The 23,095-nt window shown below is 44.1% G+C and overlaps 1 protein-coding gene across 4 annotated transcripts in view; it reads right to left on the reverse strand.

The window, feature by feature from the left end:
• The window catches only part of xylb (xylulokinase homolog (H. influenzae)), a 280,173-nt gene that overhangs the window by 48,790 nt on the left and 208,288 nt on the right, over positions 1–23,095 (reverse strand). For all 4 annotated transcript variants that reach the window (XR_009442990.1, XM_059640104.1, XM_059640100.1 and 1 more), the window contains 2 exons: positions 8,074–8,132; positions 2,161–2,248 (listed from right to left, as the gene is read on the reverse strand). Coding sequence is in view for 3 of the 4 variants with exons in the window: in XM_059640104.1 (XP_059496087.1) it covers positions 2,161–2,248; positions 8,074–8,132 (147 nt within the window). In the remaining variant the exon portion in view is untranslated. The remainder of the gene's footprint in view (positions 1–2,160; positions 2,249–8,073; positions 8,133–23,095) is intronic.

Here is a 23,095-nt window from a genome sequence, read left to right on the forward strand (position 1 = left end):
ACATTCAGAAGGGGAGTCCAATAAAGGACTGAGACCACAAGATTAAGTATACAGGAAATGGAAAGGAAGAGAATGAGAACACATGGATAATCCAAGTGGTAAGAAGAACACAAAAGCTTACTACTTTTAGTGACATTCTAAATGTATGTATTCATGGCATTTCCTCCTGTTGGTATAACTGAGAAAATCGGTGGAATTGTGGATAGTGACAAAGGATGCTGTAGGTTGCAGAGAGACATAGATAAGCTGCAGAGCTGGGCTGAGAGGTGGCAAATGGAGTTTAATGCAGACAAGTGTGAGGTGATGCACTTTGGTAGGAGTAACCGGAAGGCAAAGTACTGGGCTAATGGTAAGATTCTTGGTAGTGTAGATGAGCAGAGAGATCTCGGTGTCTATGTACACAGATCCTTGAAAGTTGCCACCCAGGTTGACAGGGCTGTTAAGAAGGCATACAGTGTTTTAGCTTTTATTAATAGAGGGATTGAGTTCCGGAACCAAGAGGTTATGCTGCAGCTGTACAAAACTTTGGTGCAGCTGCACGTGGAATATTGTGTACAGTTCTGGTCACCGCATTATACGAAGAATGTGGAAGCTTTGGAAAAGGTGCAGAGGAGATTTACTAGGATGTTGCCTGGTATGGAGGGTAGGTCTTACGAGGAAAGGCTGAGGGACTTGAGGCTGTTTTTGTTAGAGAGAAGAAGGTTGAGAGGTGACTTAATTGAAACATATAAAATAATCAGAGGGTCAGATAGGGTGGATAGGGAGAGCCTTTTTCCGAGGATGGTGACGGCGAGCACGAGGGGGCATAGCTTTAAATTGAGGGGTGAAAGATATAGGACAGATGTCAGAGGTGGTTTCTTTACTCAGAGAGTAGTAAGGGAATGGAACGCTTTGCCTGCAACGGTAGTAGATTCGCCAACTTTAGGAACATTTAAGTCGTCATTGGATAAGCATATGGACGTACATGGAATGGTGTAGGTTAGATGGGCTTGAGATCGGTATGACAGGTCGGCACAACATCGAGGGCCGAAGGGCCTGTGCTGTGCTGTAATGTTCTACGTAAAATCATCTCATTCTTTTACAGCTATTCTTGTCTCACCATCCAAATACAATAATAATTAGTATCCAAGTCCACCAAAATCTGTTGTAAAAGGCATGTTGGTATGATTGCAGTTCAGTACACTATGTCACTAGTCATTAGTACACAGACACCAAGATCTCTCTGCTCATCTACACTACCAAGAATCTTACCATTAGCCCAGTACTATGCATTCCCGTTACTCCTACCAAAGTGCATCACCTCATACTGACTAGTATGCCACTACAGTAAACCTCTTGGTTTTATTCATGATCTGCTCAGATCTCAGCTAGACGGCAGCATAGTTCAGATTAAGAGCTGCACTCAAGCACGAATCACTATATTTGGAAGATGAGGCAAGAGCATGAGAAGGGTTTTTTTAACTTTTCCTTCATTATCATTAATGAACCAGCATTAGTAGAGAATTACGTAGTCAATGAGCTAACATAACTTGGAGATCCAGGAGAAACCCCACAAAAGCAGTGGTAAGAATATGGAAGGTATTACCAGATGGAATATTTGAGACTAAGGACATTGATGCAACTAAATAGAAGCAGGATGAATATGAGGGAGAAAGGAAAATGAATATTATAGTGATAGTAGGAACTGCAGATGCTGGAGAATCTGAGATAACAAGGTGTCGAGCTGAATGAACACAGCAGGTCAAGCAGCATCAGAGGAGCAGGAAAGCTGTTGTTTTGGATCCGGACCCGAAACGTCAGCCTTCCTGATCCTCTGATGCTGCTTGGCCTGCTGTGTTCATCCAGCTCTAGACCTTGTTATCTCTGAATATTATAGTGATTGGGTGAGAAGAAGAGAGGAGGTAGCTCATGATAAGCATAACCCACTAAAAGGTTGAAAATGATGGAAGTTAGTCCTTGCTGTAAATTCTATGCAGCATATGTGGGTATGTTAAATTAATAATCTGAAATCACTGAAACTAAACAGTCAGGTGAAAACATGCACATACAACAATTACAAAATATAATTTAGCTGAAAGAAAATCTTAAACATTCCATCTTTTCACAAGGTTTGAGCTGTCACTTGGGCTAGTCATTCAGAGGACTCAAGTTTCCACATACCGTGTTTTGCTCTGTAAGCGCATCCCAGGCAGGCTGAATTAGCTGTGTCTATTGTGTACACTGGGGCATTGAAAACATCTGCCAAGACCTGCAAAATAAACAAACAGGTGGTAGCTGGGTAATCCTTGTTATTGTGCCTTAATGGAGCAATCCAACAGAAGGTACTGGCGCCACACAAATTACCACTAGGGACTGCGGCTGTGTAGGGCAAGAGGTGTCATACCATGTGGAAGCAAATAAGGCAGCCCTATGAGAAATGAATCATAGGACTTAAGGGAGAAAAAAACAAACACACACACAGATTTCATATCATACAACTGATTAATTAGAACAGAAAACAATTATTTCTAATGGAACAAACCTCAGTGAAGACAGAACACTGCTCACGGTGCCAACACTGATATCAGAGAATGAGAGAGATGGCAAATCATGAACTAATGGTTCAATGATAGCAAGGTTAGGTAGTAAGAGAGGGGAAGCGGAATTGTAGGGATATATTTAGGATAGCATTGGGACTGTGGGAAATGAAAGATTGCGAATAAGTGGCAGTGCCATGAATCTTAATTTCAATAATAAGGATACAAGGAGAAGGAGGGTTTAAAATTTGGGTTGGACACAGGGAACTGAGCTCTAACTTGTGGGCTTCTGGAGACAATTGGGAAAAATGACAGCTTCAATTTTCTATCATGCTAATAGCCTGACCCAGAAAGTTCTTCTTAACAAATCACAAAGAGACCAACTTGCCAATACATATCTTCAATATCATATCATCAGATTTGCATTCTCACTGGACAGTCAGCACTGCTCTCTATCCTGTTAAATGCTGTGATCATAGCACCAAATAATTTCCTTCCATTGGCTGCTCTTAAGATTTTTTGGAGGGTTACTTTTTGATTTTTGGGGCTACCTTTTGGTTTCATTCTCACTTACTCCTTTATTAGGTGGTGTAGTCACATAGTAACATGACCTTCTGAATTTCCGCTAAAGAATGGGTATTTGGCCTCACAAAGAAGAGGAATAAGAATACATCACTGTTCTCAATAATTATCGATCATCCATAAAATTTAAAGGCATAACAAACAAGGAAAGTATTGATTTCCTCATCACCAACGTATTTAATATTAAGACTATATACAGCAATCTGACAAGAAAAGTTTTTTGTAAAAGTAATTGGCACACACTTCTACAGTCATTACCCTAAGAAAATGTCATTACCCTAAACATGCCTTCCAGTCTGACAAGGTCACAGTCAATGAGTTTCCATGGCGTACTTGCAAAGGTGAAATATACTAACATAAGAATTAGGAGCAGAGTAGGCCATTCAGCCCCCTTTAATCTGCTTCATATTCAATATAATCGTGGCTGATATGTCAATGAGGCAGTTCTGACTATACTTTCAAAAAAATTGTTTAGAGTTGGGGGCATCGCTAACTAGCCCCAGAATTAAATACCTATCCTTAATTGGCCTGATGGCAATTACGAGTCAAACACATTGTTGTAGATCTGGAGTTATATGTAAACCAGACTAGGTAAGGATGCAAGACAACAAAATGTGAGGCTGGATGAACACAGCAGGCCAAGCAGCATCTCAGGAGCACAAAAGCTGACGTTTCGGGCCTAGACCCTTCATCAGAGAGGGGGATGGGGTGAGGGTTCTGGAATAAATAGGGAGAGAGGGGGAGGCGGACCAAAGATGGAGAGAAAAGAAGATAGGTGGAGAGAGTATAGGTGGGGAGGTAGGGAGGGGATAGGTCAGTCCAGGGAAGACGGACAGGTCAAGGAGGTGGGATGAGGTTAGTAGGTAGATGGGGGTGCGGCTTGGGGTGGGAGGAAGGGATGGGTGAGAGGAAGAACAGATGGGACTGGTTTTGGGATGCAGTGGGTGGAGTGGAAGAGCTGGGCTGGTTGTGTGGTGCAGTGGGGGAAGGGGAAGAACTGGGCTGGTTTAGGGATGCGATAGGGGAAGGGGAGATTTTGAAACTGGTGAAGTCCACATTGATACCATTAGGCTGCAGGGTTCCCAGGCGGAATATGAGTTGCTGTTCCTGCAACCTTCGGGTGGCATCATTGTGGCACTTCAGGAGGCCCATGATGGATATGTCATCTAAAGAATGGGAGGGGAAGTGGAAATGGTTTGCGACTGGGAGGTGCAGTAGTTTGTTGCGAACTGAGCGGAGGTGTTCTGCAAAGCGGTCTCCAAGCCTCCGCTTGGTTTTCCCAATGTAGAGGAAGCCACACCGGGTACAGTGGATGCAGTATACCACATTGGCAGATGTGCAGGTGAACCTCTGCTTAATGTGGAATGTCATCTTGGGGCCTGGGATAGGGGTGAGGGGGGGAGGTGTGGGGGCAAGTGTAGCATTTCCTGCGGTTGCAGGGGAAGGTGCCGGGTGTGGTGGGGTTAGAGGGCAGTGTGGAGCGAACAAGGGAGTCACGGAGAGAGTGGTCTCTCCGCAAAGCAGACAGGGGTGGGGATGGAAAAATGTCTTGGGTGGTGGGGTCGGATTGTAGATGGCAGAAGTGTCAGAGGATGATGCGTTGTATCCGGAGGTTGGTAGGGTGGTGTGTGAGAACGAGGGGGATCCTCTTTGGGTGGTTGTGGCGGGGGCGGGGTGTGAGGGACATGTTGCGGGAAATACGGGAGACGCGGTCGAGGGCGTTCTCGATCACTGTGGGGGGAAAGTTGCGGTCCTTGAAGAATTTGGACATCTGGGATGTGCGGGAGTAGAATGTCTTGTCATGGGAGCAGATGCGGCGGAGGCGGAGGAATTAGGAATAGGGGATGGAATGTTTGCAGAAGGGTAGGTGGGAGGAGGTGTATTCTAGGTAGCTGTGGGAGTCGGTGGGCTTGAAATGGACATCAGTTACAAGCTGGTTGCCTGAGATGGAGACTGAGAGGTCCAGGAAGGTGAGGGATGTGCTGGAGATGGCCCAGGTGAACTGAAGGTTGGGGTGGAAGGTGTTGGTGAAGTGGATGAACTGTTCGAGCTCCTCTGGGGAGCAAGAGGCGGCGCCGATACAGTCATCAATGTACCGGAGGAAGAGGTGGGGTTTGGGGCCTGTGTAGGTGCGGAAGAGGGACTGTTCCACGTAAGGTAAGGATGGTAGATTATCCTTCCCAAAGGACATTACTGAACCAGATAGGTTTTTATGACAATCAAGATTGGTTACATGGTTGCCATTAGGTCAGCTCTCCATTTCAGATTTTTAAAAAATTGAATGCAATTTTCACTATCTGTGATTCGAACTCAATGTTCCCAGAACATTAGACTAGGAAACCCAGGCCAATCATATTATCAATACAACACCACCTCCCCTTCTACTGCATCTTTAGTCTCATAGTTAAAGGTAAAAGTTGACACAAGGTTCATTATAACAGTATCCACTGCATCCGCCATATAGTACCACGTTAATACACGCGGGCCTAAGCTAGGGATTCCACATTCTTTTGCAAGTAACTCACTACCTCAAGTACCTCTTCTGACTCCACACAGATTCCCTCCTTTGTTAATGAGTGGGCCAACCCTTTCTCTGACTAAACTCTTGCTTTTCACATTTATACAAAAAGGCTTGGGATTCTCCTTAATCATGTTAGCCAGAGACCTTTTATTACATCTTTTAGCCCTTCTAACTGCTTGTTTAAGCTCCTTCTCCCTATTTAATTTCATTTGCCTTGCAGCCTTTCTGTGTCTTCCTCTGCTACTTGAAAGCCACCTATCTTTCCACTCACCACTATACCTACCCCAACTCTCGCTCTATTTCTCTTTACTTCCTAGTCCCTTGGTCTGGTGGGCTCATGGCAAGCTTAGTAAAAAGGTGGCTCGGGCCCAATGTCCCTCTCCCTGTTGTGGCTTAGCAAAATAGCTCCCATAACAACTTGACAAAAACACAGCAGGTACCTGCACCCACTGACTCTTGGCTCTCGATGCTGGACCTAGGCTCCAAGTTCCCAACCCCAGATAGATGCCCCCTAAGCAACTCCCTCAGTCTAAACACTCATTTGACTGCTGCTCTTCCAAACACAGGTACTCCCCAGTATTTTGTGATAAGCAGTAAGCTCATCAACAGAAAGCGAGGAAGGTGCTGGAGGCACAGTACTTGTGAACCAAAAACATGAGTGCAAGGTACCCTGGAAGGGCCATGTAGTCGTAGTGTCAGTGGACTAATGCTATGCCCCACTGGGGTAGCGCACTGGAAATGAAACACTGCTGCTCCCAGAATGAGTCAAAAGTTAACGATTTTAAAGAGCTGCACAAAATTCCCATTTGCCTTTCCTTTCAGACCCAGGTTGACAGAAAGCATGGAGCAGGTTTATATACTTAACAAAAATTGCAATTTATGACAAATAAATAGCTGCAGGCAAGGACACACTAACTATCGGGAACATCCTCACTGCATCTACCCTGTCCAGGCCTGTTAGAATTCTACAAATCTCAATGAGATCCCCCTTCATTCGTCTGAGCTCTAGTGAAAACAATTCCAACCTAGTCAATCTCTCCTCATACGTCAGACCCACCATCCCCGGAATCAGCCTGGTAAATCTTTGCTGCACTCTCTTGAGAGCAAGAGCATCCTTCCTCAGAAAAGGGAACCAAAACTGCAGATAATATTCTAATCTGTACCCGGTGCGGCTTTCTCTACATTGGGGAAACCAAGCGGAGGCTTGGGGACCGCTTTGCAGAACACCTCCGCTCAGTTCGCAACAAACAACTGCACCTCCCAGTCGCAAACCATTTCCACTCCCCCTCCCATTCTCTTGATGACATGTCCATCATGGGCCTCCTGCACTGCCACAATGATGCCACCCGAAGGTTGCAGGAACAGCAACTCATATTCCGCCTGGGAACCCTGCAGCCATATGGTATCAATGTGGACTTCACCAGTTTCAAAATCTCCCCTTCCCCCACTGCATCCCTAAACCAGCCCAGTTCATCCCCTCCCCCCACTGCACCACACAACCAGCCCAGCTCTTCCCCCCCACCCACTGCATCCCAAAACCAGTCCAACCTGTCTCTGCCTCCCTAACCGGTTCTTCCTCTCACCCATCCCTTCCTCCCACCCCCAGCCGCACCCCCAGCTACCTACTAACCTCATCCCACCTCCTTGACCTGTCCGTCTTCCCTGGACTGACCTATCCCCTCCCCACCTCCCCACCTACACCCTCTCCACCTATCTTCTTTTCTCTCCATCTTCGGTCCGCCTCCCCCTCTCTCCCTATTTATTCCAGTTCCCTCTCCCCATCCCCCTCTCTGATGAAGGGTCTAGGCCCGAAACGTCAGCTTTTGTGCTCCTGAGATGCTGCTTGGCCTGCTGTGTTCATCCAGCCTCACATTTTATCATCTTGGAATCTCCAGCATCTGCAGTTCCCATTATCTCTGATAATATTCTAAGTGTGGCCTCACCACGGCCCTATACAACTGCATTAACACATCCCTACTCCTGTGCTCAAAACCTCTCGCAGTGAAGGCTTACATACCAACTACCACCGTATCAGAGACCAGCTACCATCAGGGACGAGGAGATTTAGGGGCCTGGATGTTGAATCTTAGATTTACCTGTAAAGAATTAAAGTCATTTCGTGTTTTTGAAGTTCATGAGGAAATTAGGAGTTAGTAAAATAATCACAATGGATTGCTTTTTAAATTTCACTTCTCTATCTGGCCAGCTAATTACACACAGCCACAGTTGACATTGCGTCTCCATATGTTAATTACATTGTGCACCAGAATTGACAGCCTTAATTGGCTTTGATCTAGTTGCAATGAAGGATAATTATTAGATATTAAGCAGGGAGCAGATTAGCTCAGGAGGTGGAAATAGGGTCTCATTTATCCTCCTCTGCCATCAACTGATTAATGTACTGAGATTATCTCAAAGCAGACAGATATGTGATAATAGTAGATCTTCTCCTACCTTTAGTATATCTGGGTTTGAAGAAGCCCCTCCCGTTGCCAGTACTCTGGTTCCCTTCACTGAAATGAAAAATGAAGAATTCGAGGGGCTGAAAAGGAATCAAAGCTGATAACTTTACATCAAGTTTTACTGATGTTAGTTTAAATGCTACTGTTATGATACTTAAGGATACGCTCAAATGTCTGTGAGCAGTTGTAGCTTAGAAACCCATCCATTTTTGATCTAGTGATATCTTTTAACTATGACAGTTATAGATTTCCAAGTGTAGAAAGCTTGGTGTTAAAAGCTCCACTCTTCCTGTTTACTGCCATGAAATTTATTACCTGCACTTACAAACGGTCAAAGCAAATATTAGAATGGAATTCCTGAGAAGATCTCATGGCAGTTTGGTAAATGGCAGCCATGACGGGTAAAGAACCTCACAATATTCATAGTACTTAACAGCCAATGCTGAAAGACTCAAAATACGAGGGGAACAATGACGAAATTTGACTCCCAAAAGCTCTGGAAAGTCAATCTCATGGGTTACCAATGGGAGACAAATTAATGCAATGGAGTGAATCAGTGAGGAACTGCCCCTCCAATCACAGGTTGGTTCTCTCTCATGTTTGCTGCTACTGGGTTCATAGTAAGCATTTCAAAAGCAAATATGGGAAAGGAAATCTCTGATTGGAGGTGCAGCAAGCAATTAGTAAGTAATGGTGATGAGGGAGTTGCTACGGAAGCCAGAGGTGCAAAGTCTGCAGCATGCCTTTTGCCAGGGCTTTTATGAGGAGCAATGCCTATTGACTTAGCTTTTACAGAGAACTGGGGCTTTCGCTGAACACTAGGGCTATGTTTTTGGTGTGGTAGTTGGGAAGAAAGAGGCTGCAGAAGGTGGGTGAGAAAGAGGATGCAGGAGAGGTGAGGAGGAGAAGGAATCTACAAGAGGGGTGTGGAGAAGCAGGACACAAAAGGATGTAGGGAGATACAAGGCGGTGGGGAAGATAGGAAGCCTGTGTGAAGGTGAGAGGAAGGCTGCAAGTGAGGAGTCTGCAAAGTGGAAAGATTAAGGCAGCAAAGGTGCGAGAACAGATTCAAACCTGTCAACAAAGGAATGTCCAGCTAACTGGAAACCAAGCAAAATTGAAATCACTGAGGTAATTAATTCATTGCAACTCATTGTAAAATTTCTTGTTTAATGCTACATAAATTCAGGAGCCACTACATGGGGAAAATGTAATGAACACCGTCAACCATTAAATATTATCTGAGATTGCAATATGCGATGCAGGAAAAAGAATACTAACTGCTTAGTTAAAATGTTCCAGCATTCTGTATGGCCTCCCCAGACTAAGGAAGGTGTGTTGGTGGTGACGGCGTTTTGTGTGGAGAAGTATGGTGTAGTTATTTTAATAAACAACCTATGCTAATATTCGACATAACAAGGTGTCCTGAGCTCAATTTACATATTTTGGTGTCTAGGAAATTTATGCTTTCCTTGTGTGATGTTGTGTTAAGTTTAATAGAGATTTGATAATAATTAAGGAAATTAATTAATTGTTCCAATTCCGCTTCTGTCCAAGTTCCATAACTCAACACAAACACTGAAGGTATTGTTCGTTTGCTTATATCACCCACTCTAGGCACTCAGTGTAAATGTACTTGAAGTCTACTGTTTAGTTTTCCAAACATCAAAACAAAAAAAAAGTGCCCTGTAAAAAGTATTTTTTAATTGTTGTGGTTTTCATGTCAGCAAATGCAGATTAATTACAGGCAGCTATATCCCATAAGCAGAAATAACTAAGTACTCCAGTTGTTTGAGGGATATGTCTTGGCCAGGACAAGGCTCTTTGAAGATTGCTGTGGGATTTTGTGTCTCTTGCTAAAAAGACAGCTTTAATATCTGATGTGTAAGTCAACTCCTCTATCAGAGAGGTTTTCTTTCAATAGTGCACCGAAGCGTCAACCTCATGTCACCAGATTTTCTGGCTGAGACAAGACAGTGCCATCACTGTACCAAAATGACTCCAATATTTCATTGCCACCATTTCTATCCAGACAGGTAGAAATGCAGGCCAATTGAATTGTTTACTATAGCCTAATGCATTAATCACCTCTTTACTCCTTACATTTTGCAACTGGCCTGTGAAACTCCAAACAAAATGGCATTTTCACATGCTAGACATTCATTTCCTAATCAGTCCCAACAGTACTCAGTAAAGATTTCAATAAGTCATTTCCTAGAATATGAGCCACTCCAGTCGTAAAAGAAGTGAGTCTTAAAACCATGATAAACACCACGTTTACAGTTCAAGCAGATCTATAAACCTGTTAATTAAATTTAAAGTGCCAATGTTCTTGGAAAAGTTTTTTTTTACTGAAGATAATGCTTGTGGGATTATCTGTGACATGTCTTATATATAGCAAAAGACTTTATTGTGATACATCTTTTATTCTGTCAAATCACTGGTAGCTCTCATCCAGAATCCTTTGCCTTACTAAAGCATGGGGAGCATTTGTAGCACTGTGTACAGATTTAAAGGAAAATGGGTTTGCTAAACCATTCCTTGTTTATAATAGATCTATAAATGCAATTATAAATTAATGACAGTTTATTCAGAAAGATTCTTTATCTTCACACATTGAGGAAAATAAGCCCCCAAGTTATCATCAGTATCACCTCCCTGAAGAACAGTTCAGGCTGTGTCAACAGCATCTGTGTTGGTCTTTGGAATTTACACTGCATTCATCAACAACTTAAACCTAATGTCTCGATTTCTTAAGCCTAAGCTCGAACAGGTAACATCTTATTTTAAAATATTTCTCTTCCATCATACTCTCTCGGTATGGGTCAGGCAAAGTATGTCTCAGTTATCATAGAATCATATGGTACCAGAAGAAGCCCTTTGGTGCACTGAACCTATACCACCAAAAACAATACTACTGCCTACGGTAATCCCACATTCCCTTACCGACCCATAGCCTTGAATGCAGCTGGATTTTGGTTTCAACACAAGGTTTGGTATTTGATTGAACAAGTGCAATTATACATTCACTGAAACTGAATCTTCACTGGTCCCAAATTACATGGGCTGTGGCAAGAAATTTGGAAGAGTTATGCGAGAATTCAAGCGAGGACTTCCTAAATTTTCAGAGTAACATGTCGCATTTTCCAACTAAGTTCCTGTTCAAGATGAGATTCTCGCTAGTAACAGGGATTATTGCTCATTTTACCCTTATTATTATTGAATCTTACCTCATTAATAAACACTGTCCTATTCTATCACTCACTGGATAAAAAACTAGATGCTGTGAATTCTCGATATGAAAGTCAGAGCAGGAACCTGGTAACTCCAGCTCACCATTTGCTCCTCCAGACTAACACACTGGAAACCTGTCACTGTCATTTCAGGGCATACTCCTCAGTTGGGGGCTGCACAAAGCTCCTGCGCCCACAAACACAGGCATCCAACACAAATCAGCTTCTCTGCACCATCATGTCCACCTCTCCAATTCATTTCTGCACTCGAATGCTGCACTTTGGACCACTCTGATAATTATCATTGGAATACAGCTGCAAGAACACTTTATTTACAGAGTAGTTACATGCAAAGAAAGGTACCTAGCTCACGGTTCTGGGTAGGCCGCATCTTAGGGTTAGGAATGCTGTCTTGCTTCCTTAGTGCTCAGTCCCTTAGCATGTATCTGGCCCCCTCAGTCAGACCTCAATGTACTCCTGTCCTAACTCGCTTTTTAGCACAGACACAAAGCTGGGAATAGCGTCACAGTCATCAGCAGTAATCAGTCAAGGGTTGACATTTTGCTGTAAGGTTCCTTACTTTGTCAATCTCACACCTATAGCACGTACCAGCAGCCTGTTTTGCAAACGCATTTCAAGTGCTTCAAGCAAATTTTTGTGTCTCAAAGTCTAAGCGACATAGTCTTCAGTCAAGTCAATGAAGATACCTGCTCACAGGGACCGGCACAGTAAGTCAAGGGCAGCCTCCAATATCAGTTCAGGGGCTTAGGCATGGTCATTTGACTGCTGGGGTGGTCAAGTCAAAACCCTGGCCTCATAATGGTAAGGAACCAAATGTCAGAAATCCCACCATTCATTTTGGCTCTTCCTGTCCTATTGTAGGTGGATTTTCCTGCCATGAGAGAAAGGGACAGACTGAGTGAAATAAAAGTGGGTGGAGCAACAGTTAGTATTAGTGTAGGTAGTGAGGTGCGCAGAGTGAGTGTGCAGGCAGCATAGCGGCCATGCAGGGTTAGTGATTCGGGGAAATTGGGGGTGGGGTAAGAGAGATCTAGGGAATATTGCATGCAACAGTGAAAGTGGCAGAGTATCATCTTTGGTGGGAGGTGTATGAAGTAACAGAGATAGAGTGTGTGTGTGTGAGAGAGAGATAGCAGAAAGAAAATGGTGACAATTATGTTGGTAGAGCAGAGGTCACTGATTTTCTTTTTATATTTCTGGGCGGTGCTCCACATGGGTTGCACCTTTCCCATGGACTCTTCTGTTGGTCCTGTGGATATCACCCCTCTGCACCACACCTTCCACCTGCACCTCCAAGTCCCAGTCCACAAATCAAGGTCTCAATTTCCCTTTATCTGCCACGCTCAGGACAAATATCTCAAACCCATAAAGGGCAAGTCTGGATTGACAGTGTTTGACCAGGTGCAAAACTGGTCTATCTATTAAATATGACGCTGGCACTGGGGATCCCAGCAGGAATGAGTACTTCTGGTCATGGTGAATAGGAGAATCAGGCTAGCTCCAGGCAAGAGAGGCACTATAGATAGGACAACAAGGTGAGCTTGAGACACGCGCTGCAAAATTTGTTCGGCCTCACAGACGGAAACCCTTCACAAAACTCGATAATGCGCTTTGCCAAAATATGGTACAATTCAGCCCATTATCTTAGATTTTAAAACAACTAAGCACTCAAGATGGTTATATTTGAAGTGTTATTCCCTTGCAACAGTGAAAAGCCATGAATACCAGTGGACATTAAATTCAATTTGATCTTCCACTTTTGCGAGCACTGACCACAGTCAAATGCAATCTGGAAGAGTGGAAACAGATTTTTTCTGTTCATACTTTGATATATATAGCAAACTGTTATGTCTCAAGGCACTAGGGCAATTTTTTGGGTCCATACAAGGTTGATAAAACCCTCAGGCTTTCCCCTTATGAGATTCCTATCATATGTTGTCGCTTTTAAATGATCCAGCTACTTGTATTAAAACAATGTCTAAGCCTCATTGGCTGCGAGGCAGTTTTGGACATCCCAAAGTATTAAAACCATTTATATAATTGCAGAATTTTTTCTTGGTTTTCTTTTTTATACTGTGACATGTAACAAAAATTAGGATACATAATGCATTTTGAACGGATTACTGGTGTTCATTTGTTTAATGCAGCTTTTAACTTCTGTAATGAATTGGTGGACAAATACATTAAATAGTGTGAAATTAATGAATTTAGAAAAGCAAGATATTGAGCTTAATGAAAAATCCTTGTTCACCGATCGACTGTAGCTAAGTTGAGGGCTACAAAAGGCTTTGCTGCCTTAGGCTCTGCCAGAATTTTTTAAAAAAAATCTAACAAGGGAATCCTCTGTGATTACTTTTCAGTAAGCTGAAATGTTATGTGGATGGTGGAATAGGGTACGTCTGGAATTTGTTATGGTGCTACCTTTGTCTAAAAGACTAAGCTCACGCATTCAGAATTGCCCCTTGGGTAACACAGCAGATGCTCACCACCATTGGAACATGCCCCAACATGAATCAGCACTTCTGCAAAGGAGTAAAGGAGAGGAAATTTAGAAAGCGAACACAATGCCTGACTTACTGAAAGTTAAAGTATGTGATGTCATGGTCTCATTCAAAAGCCAACAAAAGTATTTTTATAGGAACCGAAGCGTGCTAGTTAGACTCTCAAGTCAGCTCCACCATTCAATTAGATCATGCTTGACCCACATCTGAACTCCATTTAGCCATCTTAGCTCCATATCCCATGATACTCTTACTGAAAAGACATAACATTCCTAATTCATCTGGGCCTCTGCCGATCCAGGAACTTCGAGGTAGCTGCTGTCAATGGAGCATACCTTGGGAATTAGGAGGAAGACAAAGTTCAGTAGCACATTTTTGTGTAACAGACCATAATTACCTCCAGCCTTGGGGTTTGGAAGTACTTACTGTCTGCAATGCCCATACATTTCTACAAAGGGCTAGAGGCAGCTACTGTACCAGATCAACTAACGATGACGTACAGTCAAGAAAGACATATTGCAAGGAGAAGTTGCAAATCCAAGTCAAGCCAGATGGCAGCATTTTCCTTTCATGCCTCCCCAGATCTCTGACTCATTGTTGCTTCTCACAAGTTGTCATCTCAAATTGATGGTTAATGTCAATCTTTTGTTGTATTGAGTTTACTCTTGGAATCCTTCATCTCATTCAGTTCCTGCCTCCAGTAACTAAATCTGTACTAGTCAATGACAGACAATAAATGCTACAAGTTTTTTAACACATGTATTTATTAATATTTTGTTATTAAAACTCAGTCAGGCACTTTCATACCTACGTTAATATTGATTTCCTTTGTTGTTTGCTTATGTAAGCATCTAACTCATTCTTTTTAATTACCTCAAAATGATAGGTCTCATCAATTTTCCTGTCTTCCTATAACTGGGAGATTTTGATTTTAATCACAGTGCTCGATTTACCCACTCTAATTATTTTAATTCTTGATGGCTTCCACTCATTGATGTCTATGAATTCAGAACAAACAAAAATAATGGCCAAGATCTTCTACTCAACAGAAAAGCTGATCGTCCTGGCTACAACAGCAATGTATCAGCACACAGGCAACGAAGTGTGGAGCTGGACGAACACAGCAGGTCAAGCAGCATCTCAGGAGCACAAAAGCTGACGTTCGGGCCTAGACCCTTCATCAGAAAGAAAAAGGGTCCAGGCCCGAAACGTCAGCTTTTGTGCTCTTAAGATGCTGCTTGACCTGCTGTGTTCGTCCAGCTCCACACTTTGTTGTCTTGGATTCTCCAGCATCCGCAGTTCCCGTTATCCCTGATATCAGCACACAGGATCAGCAGGTGAAGGAGAGTTGGACAAAGAGGAGTAGTTCAGAAAGTAATAACAAAGTGTGGAGCTGGAGGAACACAGCTGGCCAGGCAGCATCAGAGGAATAGGAAAGCTGGTGTTTCAGGTCAGGACCCTTCTTCAGAAATGGGGAGAGAAAGGGGAGCTCAGAAATAAATAGACAGAGGAGGGGTGGGGAAGGTAAGTGGGAAGGTGATAGGTGAGAACATGAGTGGTTGGGCACGGTCAGTGAGATATGAGTGGCGGATAGGTGGGAGAGAAGATGGAAATGTTATGTCAGGTCAAAGAGGTCGAGATGAGAGGGAGGGTTCGGTCACGGGTTGAGGCTGGGGTTGGAGAGATTTTGAAACTGGTACAATCCACATTTAGGCCATCGAGCTATGGGCTCCCGAGGTGGAATATGAGGTGTTGTTCCTCCAGTTTGCAGGTGGCGTCATTGTGACACTGGAGGAGGCCCATGATGGGCATGTCACCCAGTGAGTGGGAGGGGGACTTGAAATAGCTCGCGACTGGAAGGTGTTGTCATCTGTCACGTACAGAGCGCAGATGCACTACAAAATGGTCTCCGAGTATCTGCTTGGTCTCACTGATGTAGGGGAGGCCAGATTAGGTGCAGCAGATACAGTAGACCAAGTTGACGGATATACATGTGAACCTTTCGTAGGCAGATAGGGGTGGGGAGGGAAATATATCTTTGATTGTGGGATCAGATTGTAGGGATTGCTCCGTCTGTTACTACCTCATCCACTCGACACTCCCCATTAAGCCCACCATCCCAGTACCTTCCCCTGAAACTGCAGGAAGTTCTACACCTGCACCTACAACTACCACCCCCCCAACACCGCCCCCCAACCCCCCACCCCCCCACCCCCCTCCCCGGCCTCCATTCAAGGCAAATAACAAACTTTCAACATCTGAGATAACAAAGTGTGAAGCTGGATGAACACAGCAGGCCAAGCAGCATCTCAGGAGCACAAAAGCTGACATGTCGGGCCTAGACCCTTCATCAGAGAGAAGGGTCGAGGCCCGAAACGTCAGCTTTTGTGCTCTTGAGATGCTGCTTGGCCTGCTGTGTTCATCCAGCTTCACACTGTGTTATCTTGGATTCTCCAGCATCTGCAGTTCGCATTATCTCTTTCAACATCTGACATGGATTCCCCTGCACATCCATCAACTTGGTCTACTGCATCTGCTGCTCCTGATGTGGCCAGTGGGCTGGAGGCTCGGAGTGCAGCAGGCATGTCCAGCAGGCTGGAGGCTCGGAGTGGAGGAGGGACGGCCAGCGGGCTGGAGGCTCATATGGTGTGGAGATGGCCAGCGGGCTGGAGGCTCGAGCGGAGTGGGGACGGTCAGTGAGCTGGAGGCTCGAGCAGAGCAGGATGGTTTTGGGCTGGGGACTGGTGTGGATAGCCATTGGCTTGTGAGCTCAGGCAAACTATGGGTGGAAGACCCCTGCACTGATCTACTGAAAAACTATAATACTCAGCTTTTTAACTTCATTCTCATTTTTCTAACTTCTACTATGAACAATTGTAAGTAATGTAATTTCTTTCTTTTTCCCTTTTTTTCCTGTATTTTATATCTAAGATGTGTACATAGGTACTTTGTACTTAAGATGGCACCATTTGGGTGGTATTGTAAGCTTTTCCCTGTACTCCTGTGCTTCTGTACTTGTGTACATGTGATAATAAAGGATATTCTAATTCAAAATCTAAGAGGAGATTTGGCTGAGATATTCAAAACCCTGACGTCTTTGGAGTTTGTAAGATACGTGTTCGTTATGAGCCAGGGAACACTGGTTTAATTTGATTTCTAAAAATAGCAAAGGTGACATGAGGATTTTGTTTTTAACACATCTGATGGGTGTGGTTTAGAATGCACTGCCTGAAAGTGTGCTGGAGGCAGATTTAGTCACAGCCTATGAAAGGGAATTAGATAATTACCTCAAGAGATAAGAATTGTAATGTTGCAGGGGAGGGAACGGACTCAGCAAGTTATCGTTGCAGAGTTAGAATGGACATGATGGGCCAAGTGGCCTTTTTCTGTGCTGTAAACGGTTCTGTGATTCTAAGTGACACATAGTTACAACAGTACAACAGCCCCTGTGCCATTGTATTTACAAATTCAAGTTGCTGGCCTGAATCTTCAAAATCCAGAAGAGTAAAACCTGGTCTTAAATCTGTGATGCAAAACTGTCTGAGAAGTTTAAACCTCTGATGAGCTGTGCGCCCAGGACACTGTGTGCAAGTTTCTTTCAATATTCGGGACTTTGGCTAGATAATGCTGTTTAAGTGGCTTTTAAGTTTACCATAGATATGCTATACAGTTTAGTCTCTGGTATAATTCAGTAAGTAACAGGATAGCTCAATGCACCATGCCCCACACATGAACCTTACACCCCCCATTGCTTCTTCCACCCATTCCAACTTGACTCTCTTTGAACGAACAAGGCTTCCGCTACACAACCACTATCCCAACGTGACCTTGTCAACCGATCCTGTCCAACTCCACTGACCTGACCTGGCTATCCCCTTTGATCTCCTGGCCAAACCGTCCACCCAAACCTCAACCTGATCTTGATTAATTCCTTGACCCAATAACCCTTGACCCAATCATGCACTCACTGGCCCTCACTCAACCACCCAACATCATTAACACTCCCATCATTCATGTAACTGGTGGTGAAGAAGGTTATCAAAGAGTATAATGGGATCTTGTTCAAATGGGCCAGTAGGCCAAGGAATGGAAGTTGGAGTTTAATTCAGATAAGGGCAGGGTGTTGCATTTTGGTAAGACAAACCAGGGCAGGACTTGCTCAGTTAATCATGGGACTCTGAAGAATATTGGCGATCAAGATCTTTAGAGGTTTAGGTACATAGCTCCTTGAAAATGGCATCACAGGTAGACAGGGTGGCGACAAAGGCATTTAGCATGTTTGCCTTCATCAGTCAGAGCATGGAGTACCGGAGTTGGGATGTTACAACTGTACAAGCACTGTATAGCTGTGACATGATGGACTGTACACAATTATGATCACCCTGCTATAGGAAAGATGTTATTAAACTAGAAAGAGTGCAAAAAATATTTATAAGGATACTACCTAGACAGCAAGGCTTGAGTTGTAAAGAGACAGTGGATAGGCTGGGACTTTTTCTCCCTGGAGGCTGAGGAATGACCTTGTAGATGTTTAAAAAATAATGAGGGGCATTGATAAGGTGAATAGCCATTGTCTTTTCCCCAGGCAGCAGAGTCCAAAAGTAGAGGTTTAAGGTGAGAGGGGAAAGATTTGAAAGTGACCTGAGGAGCAACTTTTTCCACGCAGAGGTACTGCGTATATGAAACGAGAGCCAGAGGAATTGGTAGAGTCAGGTACAGTTAAAACATTTAAAGGACATTTGCTCAGGTACATGGATTGGAACGATTTAGAAGGATATGGGCAAAACGGAGGCAAATGGGGCTAGTTCAGTTTAGGACATCTGGTTAGCATAGACAAAACAAAAACAGAAGTTGCTGGAAAAACTCAGCAGATCTGGCAGTATCTATGAAGAAAAATTAGAGTAACTTTTCAGGTCTGGTGACCCTTCCTCAGAACTGGCATAGGTGAATTTGACCGAAGGATCAGTTTCCGTGCTGTATGACTTGAGACCTTTAAAATCATAGCTGAAATTAGCAGGTAATGTCATAAAAAAGTACTATTTGAACTGAGGTAGCAAGAAACGCAGATGCTGGAGTCAGAAATAACAATGTGTGGAGCTGGACGAACACAGCAGGCCAGCCACCTACTGGCTATCCCTGCTCCACTAGGGGTCCACAGGCTGCACGTGCTGTGGTCAGGCCTCCGGCCTACTTGAGCTTTCAATCTGCTCGATTCCATGCCTCCCGCCCACTCTAACTCAGGAGAGAACACCAAGAGGGAAAAAGGGAAAAGAAGACGACAGGAAATAAACAGAAACAGTGGAGGAGCAAAAACAGACGTTGCTGGAAAAGCTCAGCAGGTCTGGCAGCATCTGTGGAGGAGAAAACAGAGTTAACGTTTCGGGTCCGGATACCCTTCCGCGGAAGAGTGAAGGAGCACCGGTTGGAGGGTCCTACTCTGCTGTCATCTTGACTGTATAGGCACACAGTCTTAAATGTCCCATCATCAATAAGAACAGTGCCTGTTTCTCAACCTATCCACGTAACTGACTTTCTTTATCCCTGGTACCACTGTTGTGAAACTTTATCTGCAGCTGCTTTGGTGCCTTCACATTGTTCCTAACATGTAGCCCAACTTATTTTATAAGGGGCTTCGTTACTGTAAATTATGCATGTTTTATCAACAAGGTTCTCAAAACATCCTGCCATCTTCAACGACTACAATTATATTCAGGTCCCCTCTGTTCCTGCCCACCCTCTTAATTGTAGCTCTAAATTTATATTACGTCTTCTCATCAGGAGTCACCACACTTCTGCCCATTCCATCAGTCTGTCTCTGTCCTTTTAATGTCTTTCACTATCTACCACACAGCTCAAGATAGGCAAGCCTTCCAATCTAAATAATGACATGATGGGATTGGATCTAAGGCAGCTAAATAAATATATGGGGCTATGTCATAGATGAAACTGAATGGTAGAATAGGCTTGATGGATTGAGGGTCCTGGACCACAGAGGTTGATTAAAAGTCATTCTAATGTAAATAAGCCAATAAATACTCAGTTACTCTGATTGAAGACTTTTATAAGTCTTTAGAGGGAAAACAGTGAGTTCAAAATCTCATTAGGAAGTCAACTTGTCCAAAATTTATGAAAGTGCACATTTAACTGTGCATGTGTAGCACCAGAGATTACAGCCAGTTTTATCCAGCAGAAGTCATAGAATCCCTGCAGTGTGAAAGGAGGCCATTCAGCCGATCGAGTCTACACCGACCCTGTGAAGAGCATTCCACCAAGACCCAACTCCCCCCAATATCCCTCCTCTGAACTTCAGCTCTGTAACCTGTATTTCCCATGGATAGCCCACCTATCTTGCACATCTCAGAAGACTATGGGTAATTTAGCACGGCCAACCCACCTAACCTGTACATCTCTGGACTGTAGGAGGAACCAGAGCACTCCGAGGAAACACAAGCTGACACGGGGAGAATGCGCAAATGCCACACAGACCACTGCCCAAAGGTGGAATCTAATCCAATCCCTGATGCTGTGAGGCAGAATTGAGCAGTGCTAAGCACTGAACCACCGTGCTGCCCTGGTCAGCGGTCACAGTTCCAGGCCAAAACATGGTTATTACCTCATTGCTATTTCCGGGATGTTAGTGCACACAAAGTAAGTGGGAATTTTAAGTACTCTTTCATGGCCTGTTTGTAGGCAAAGTGGGTGTTTAATCAGGGCTGTGGAGATTGCACGCACGCATCTCACTGCTTTCCCATTTCTGAAAAAATTAAGTCCATGGTGCAAAGGCAAATGGTTAGAATTCCCACCTAGGTATCTACTGAGCTCCTGATGTGGGCGATTAATGATTTCAATCTGTCATCACTGGTACTCACCTAATGATGTCTGAGCCTTGGCTACCCAGAGAGCTCAACAAGAAAACCTGTGAGGACTTGATTTTGATTTTGCAGAGGAAAATTAGGGATATTTCATTCAAAGGTATTGAACACATGATCAAAGGACCCTGTATGAGAAGAGGAGGGCCAGCTGATAAACAATGCCTGCCCTTGCTGCTGACCCCTTTTCCTGCAACCCTGCACCCTATGAACCACTTCCCACTATGCTTAATGTCTATCCTAGGCCTTCAGCAGGAGCTATCGTTCTTGCTGCATCTACTGCCTCTGTGGTGACACTGCTGAGCAAAAGTGCTATTGACGTCTGGTTTGAGACCCATTCTCAAAGCTGAGTGGGATTTCTGCCTTGGGGTCCTTGATGCCAGGGAAGGCTACTTAAGTGTCTGCCTGAAAGGCAATTAATACAAGTGGTCCTTTACAGAGGAGGCAAACGTGGGGTGTCTTGCAAATTCCCAAGCCTCCACATCCACTCCATTTTGTCCTCTGTTGCCTTACATTACAACAGCGCCTTCATTTCAGATCTACTTCAGCGAGTGTAAAACAGTTTTACATATGCTGCGATTGCAAAGATTCTATAGGTCTTTACAGGGAAAACAGTGAGTTCAAAATCTCATTGAGAAGCCTACTTGTCCAAAATTTCTGAAAGTGCACGTTTAACTGTACATGTGCAGCACCAGAGGTTACAGCCAGTTTTATCCAGCAAAAGTCATAGAATCCTCTTTATTTAAGTCAAGAGATAAAAACTGAGAATACTGGTAAAAGAATAAAGGCAGGGTAGAAGATGTATTGTAAAAGCAAGACTTACACAAGTAGTGAGAGAAAGAATGACAAACACTAGACCACCACAATGAAAGGAATATTACAAATATACAGGAAGAAGAGGTGTGTGTGGGTTATAGGGGGATGGGTCCGGGTGGAATGCTTCAAGGGGCAGTGTGGACTTGTTGAGCCGAAGGGCCTGTTTCCACACTGTAGGGAATCTAATCAAGACAAGAGGTGAAAAAGAGAGACACAGAAGGCAGACATGGATGAAATGAAAGTATAAAGAAAAGTTTCAGGAAGTCTTGATTTTACATTTCTCCAGAAAGGTTGGATGAAGTAAGAATATATTTTGGATTAGACGGTGCAACATGTCTACATTATAAAGAATAAAGCCATGGGATATCTGCTAATATCTATATTTATTCACATTCTGTTTCCCAGCCACTCTTTCAGTATTAAGGATCAGATAAAGGTCAGACTTAACCACATCTGTCACAGGTGTTTCAGAAAGAAGGTTAGAGGGGAAAGCTGATTACATTCACCCTTTCCCATGGGATGGCTTTACATCTCAGTTTTCCAGCTGAGAAGCAATTGCAGCTCTCTCTCAGAAACAAATTGAGTTTACACAAACTTATGGAAAATCAGTTTCATATGTAAGATAAGTAAAGTATTTTTCAATTCAAATTTCAAAGCTCATTCTGCAGGCTACCGCAGCAGTTATCCAACCATTCTTTAATCAGCCTAATGGTATCAATGTGGACTTCACCAGTTTCAAAATCTCCCCTTCCCCTACTGCATCCCTAAACCAGCCCAGTTCGTCCCCTCCCCCCACTGCACCACACAACCAGCCCAGCTCTTCCCCTCCACCCACTGCATCCCAAAACCAGTCCAACCTGTCTCTGCCTCCCTAACCTGTTCTTCCTCTCACCCATCCCTTCCTCCCACCCCAAGCCGCACCCCCATCCACCTACTAACCTCATCCCACCTCCTTGACCTGTCCGTCTTCCCTGGACTGACCTATCCCCTCCCTACCTCCCCACCTATACTCTCTCCACCTATCTTCTTTTCTCTCCATCTTCGGTCCGCCTCCCCCTCTCTCCCTATTTATTCCAGAACCCTCACCCCATCCCCCTCTCTGATGAAGGGTCTAGGCCCGAAACGTCAGCTTTTGTGCTCCTGAGATGCTGCTTGGCCTGCTGTGTTCATCCAGCCTCACATTTTGTTGTCTTGCATTCTTTATCAGGCACAGGTTTCACATCAGGGAATGAAGGTAATCACCAACAAATGAACATCTCACTAGGTTTGTAACTGAAGTTGAGGCAATGGGAATATTAACTCTCCCATTTCTCTGCTAGCCTGTGCAAAACAAATCTGATCCTCATACTAATTACATCAATCACAGCCTCAAACTCACAATCCTTACTGTGACCTCTCCTTACCCCTGTCCTTGAGTATGACCCACTCCCAACTTCATAATGGTGCTAGGTCAGATGGGGAGGTCAAGTCGGTGCAGATAAGTTGATTGAAGGGTCTGTTTCCATGCTGTATGACTCTACGGCACGGTGGCTCGGTGGTTAGCACTGCCGTAACACACTGTTAGGACCCAGGTT

This window comes from Stegostoma tigrinum, chromosome 2 (assembly GCF_030684315.1).
Source record: "Stegostoma tigrinum isolate sSteTig4 chromosome 2, sSteTig4.hap1, whole genome shotgun sequence".
Taxonomy (NCBI): Eukaryota; Metazoa; Chordata; class Chondrichthyes; order Orectolobiformes; family Stegostomatidae; genus Stegostoma; species Stegostoma tigrinum.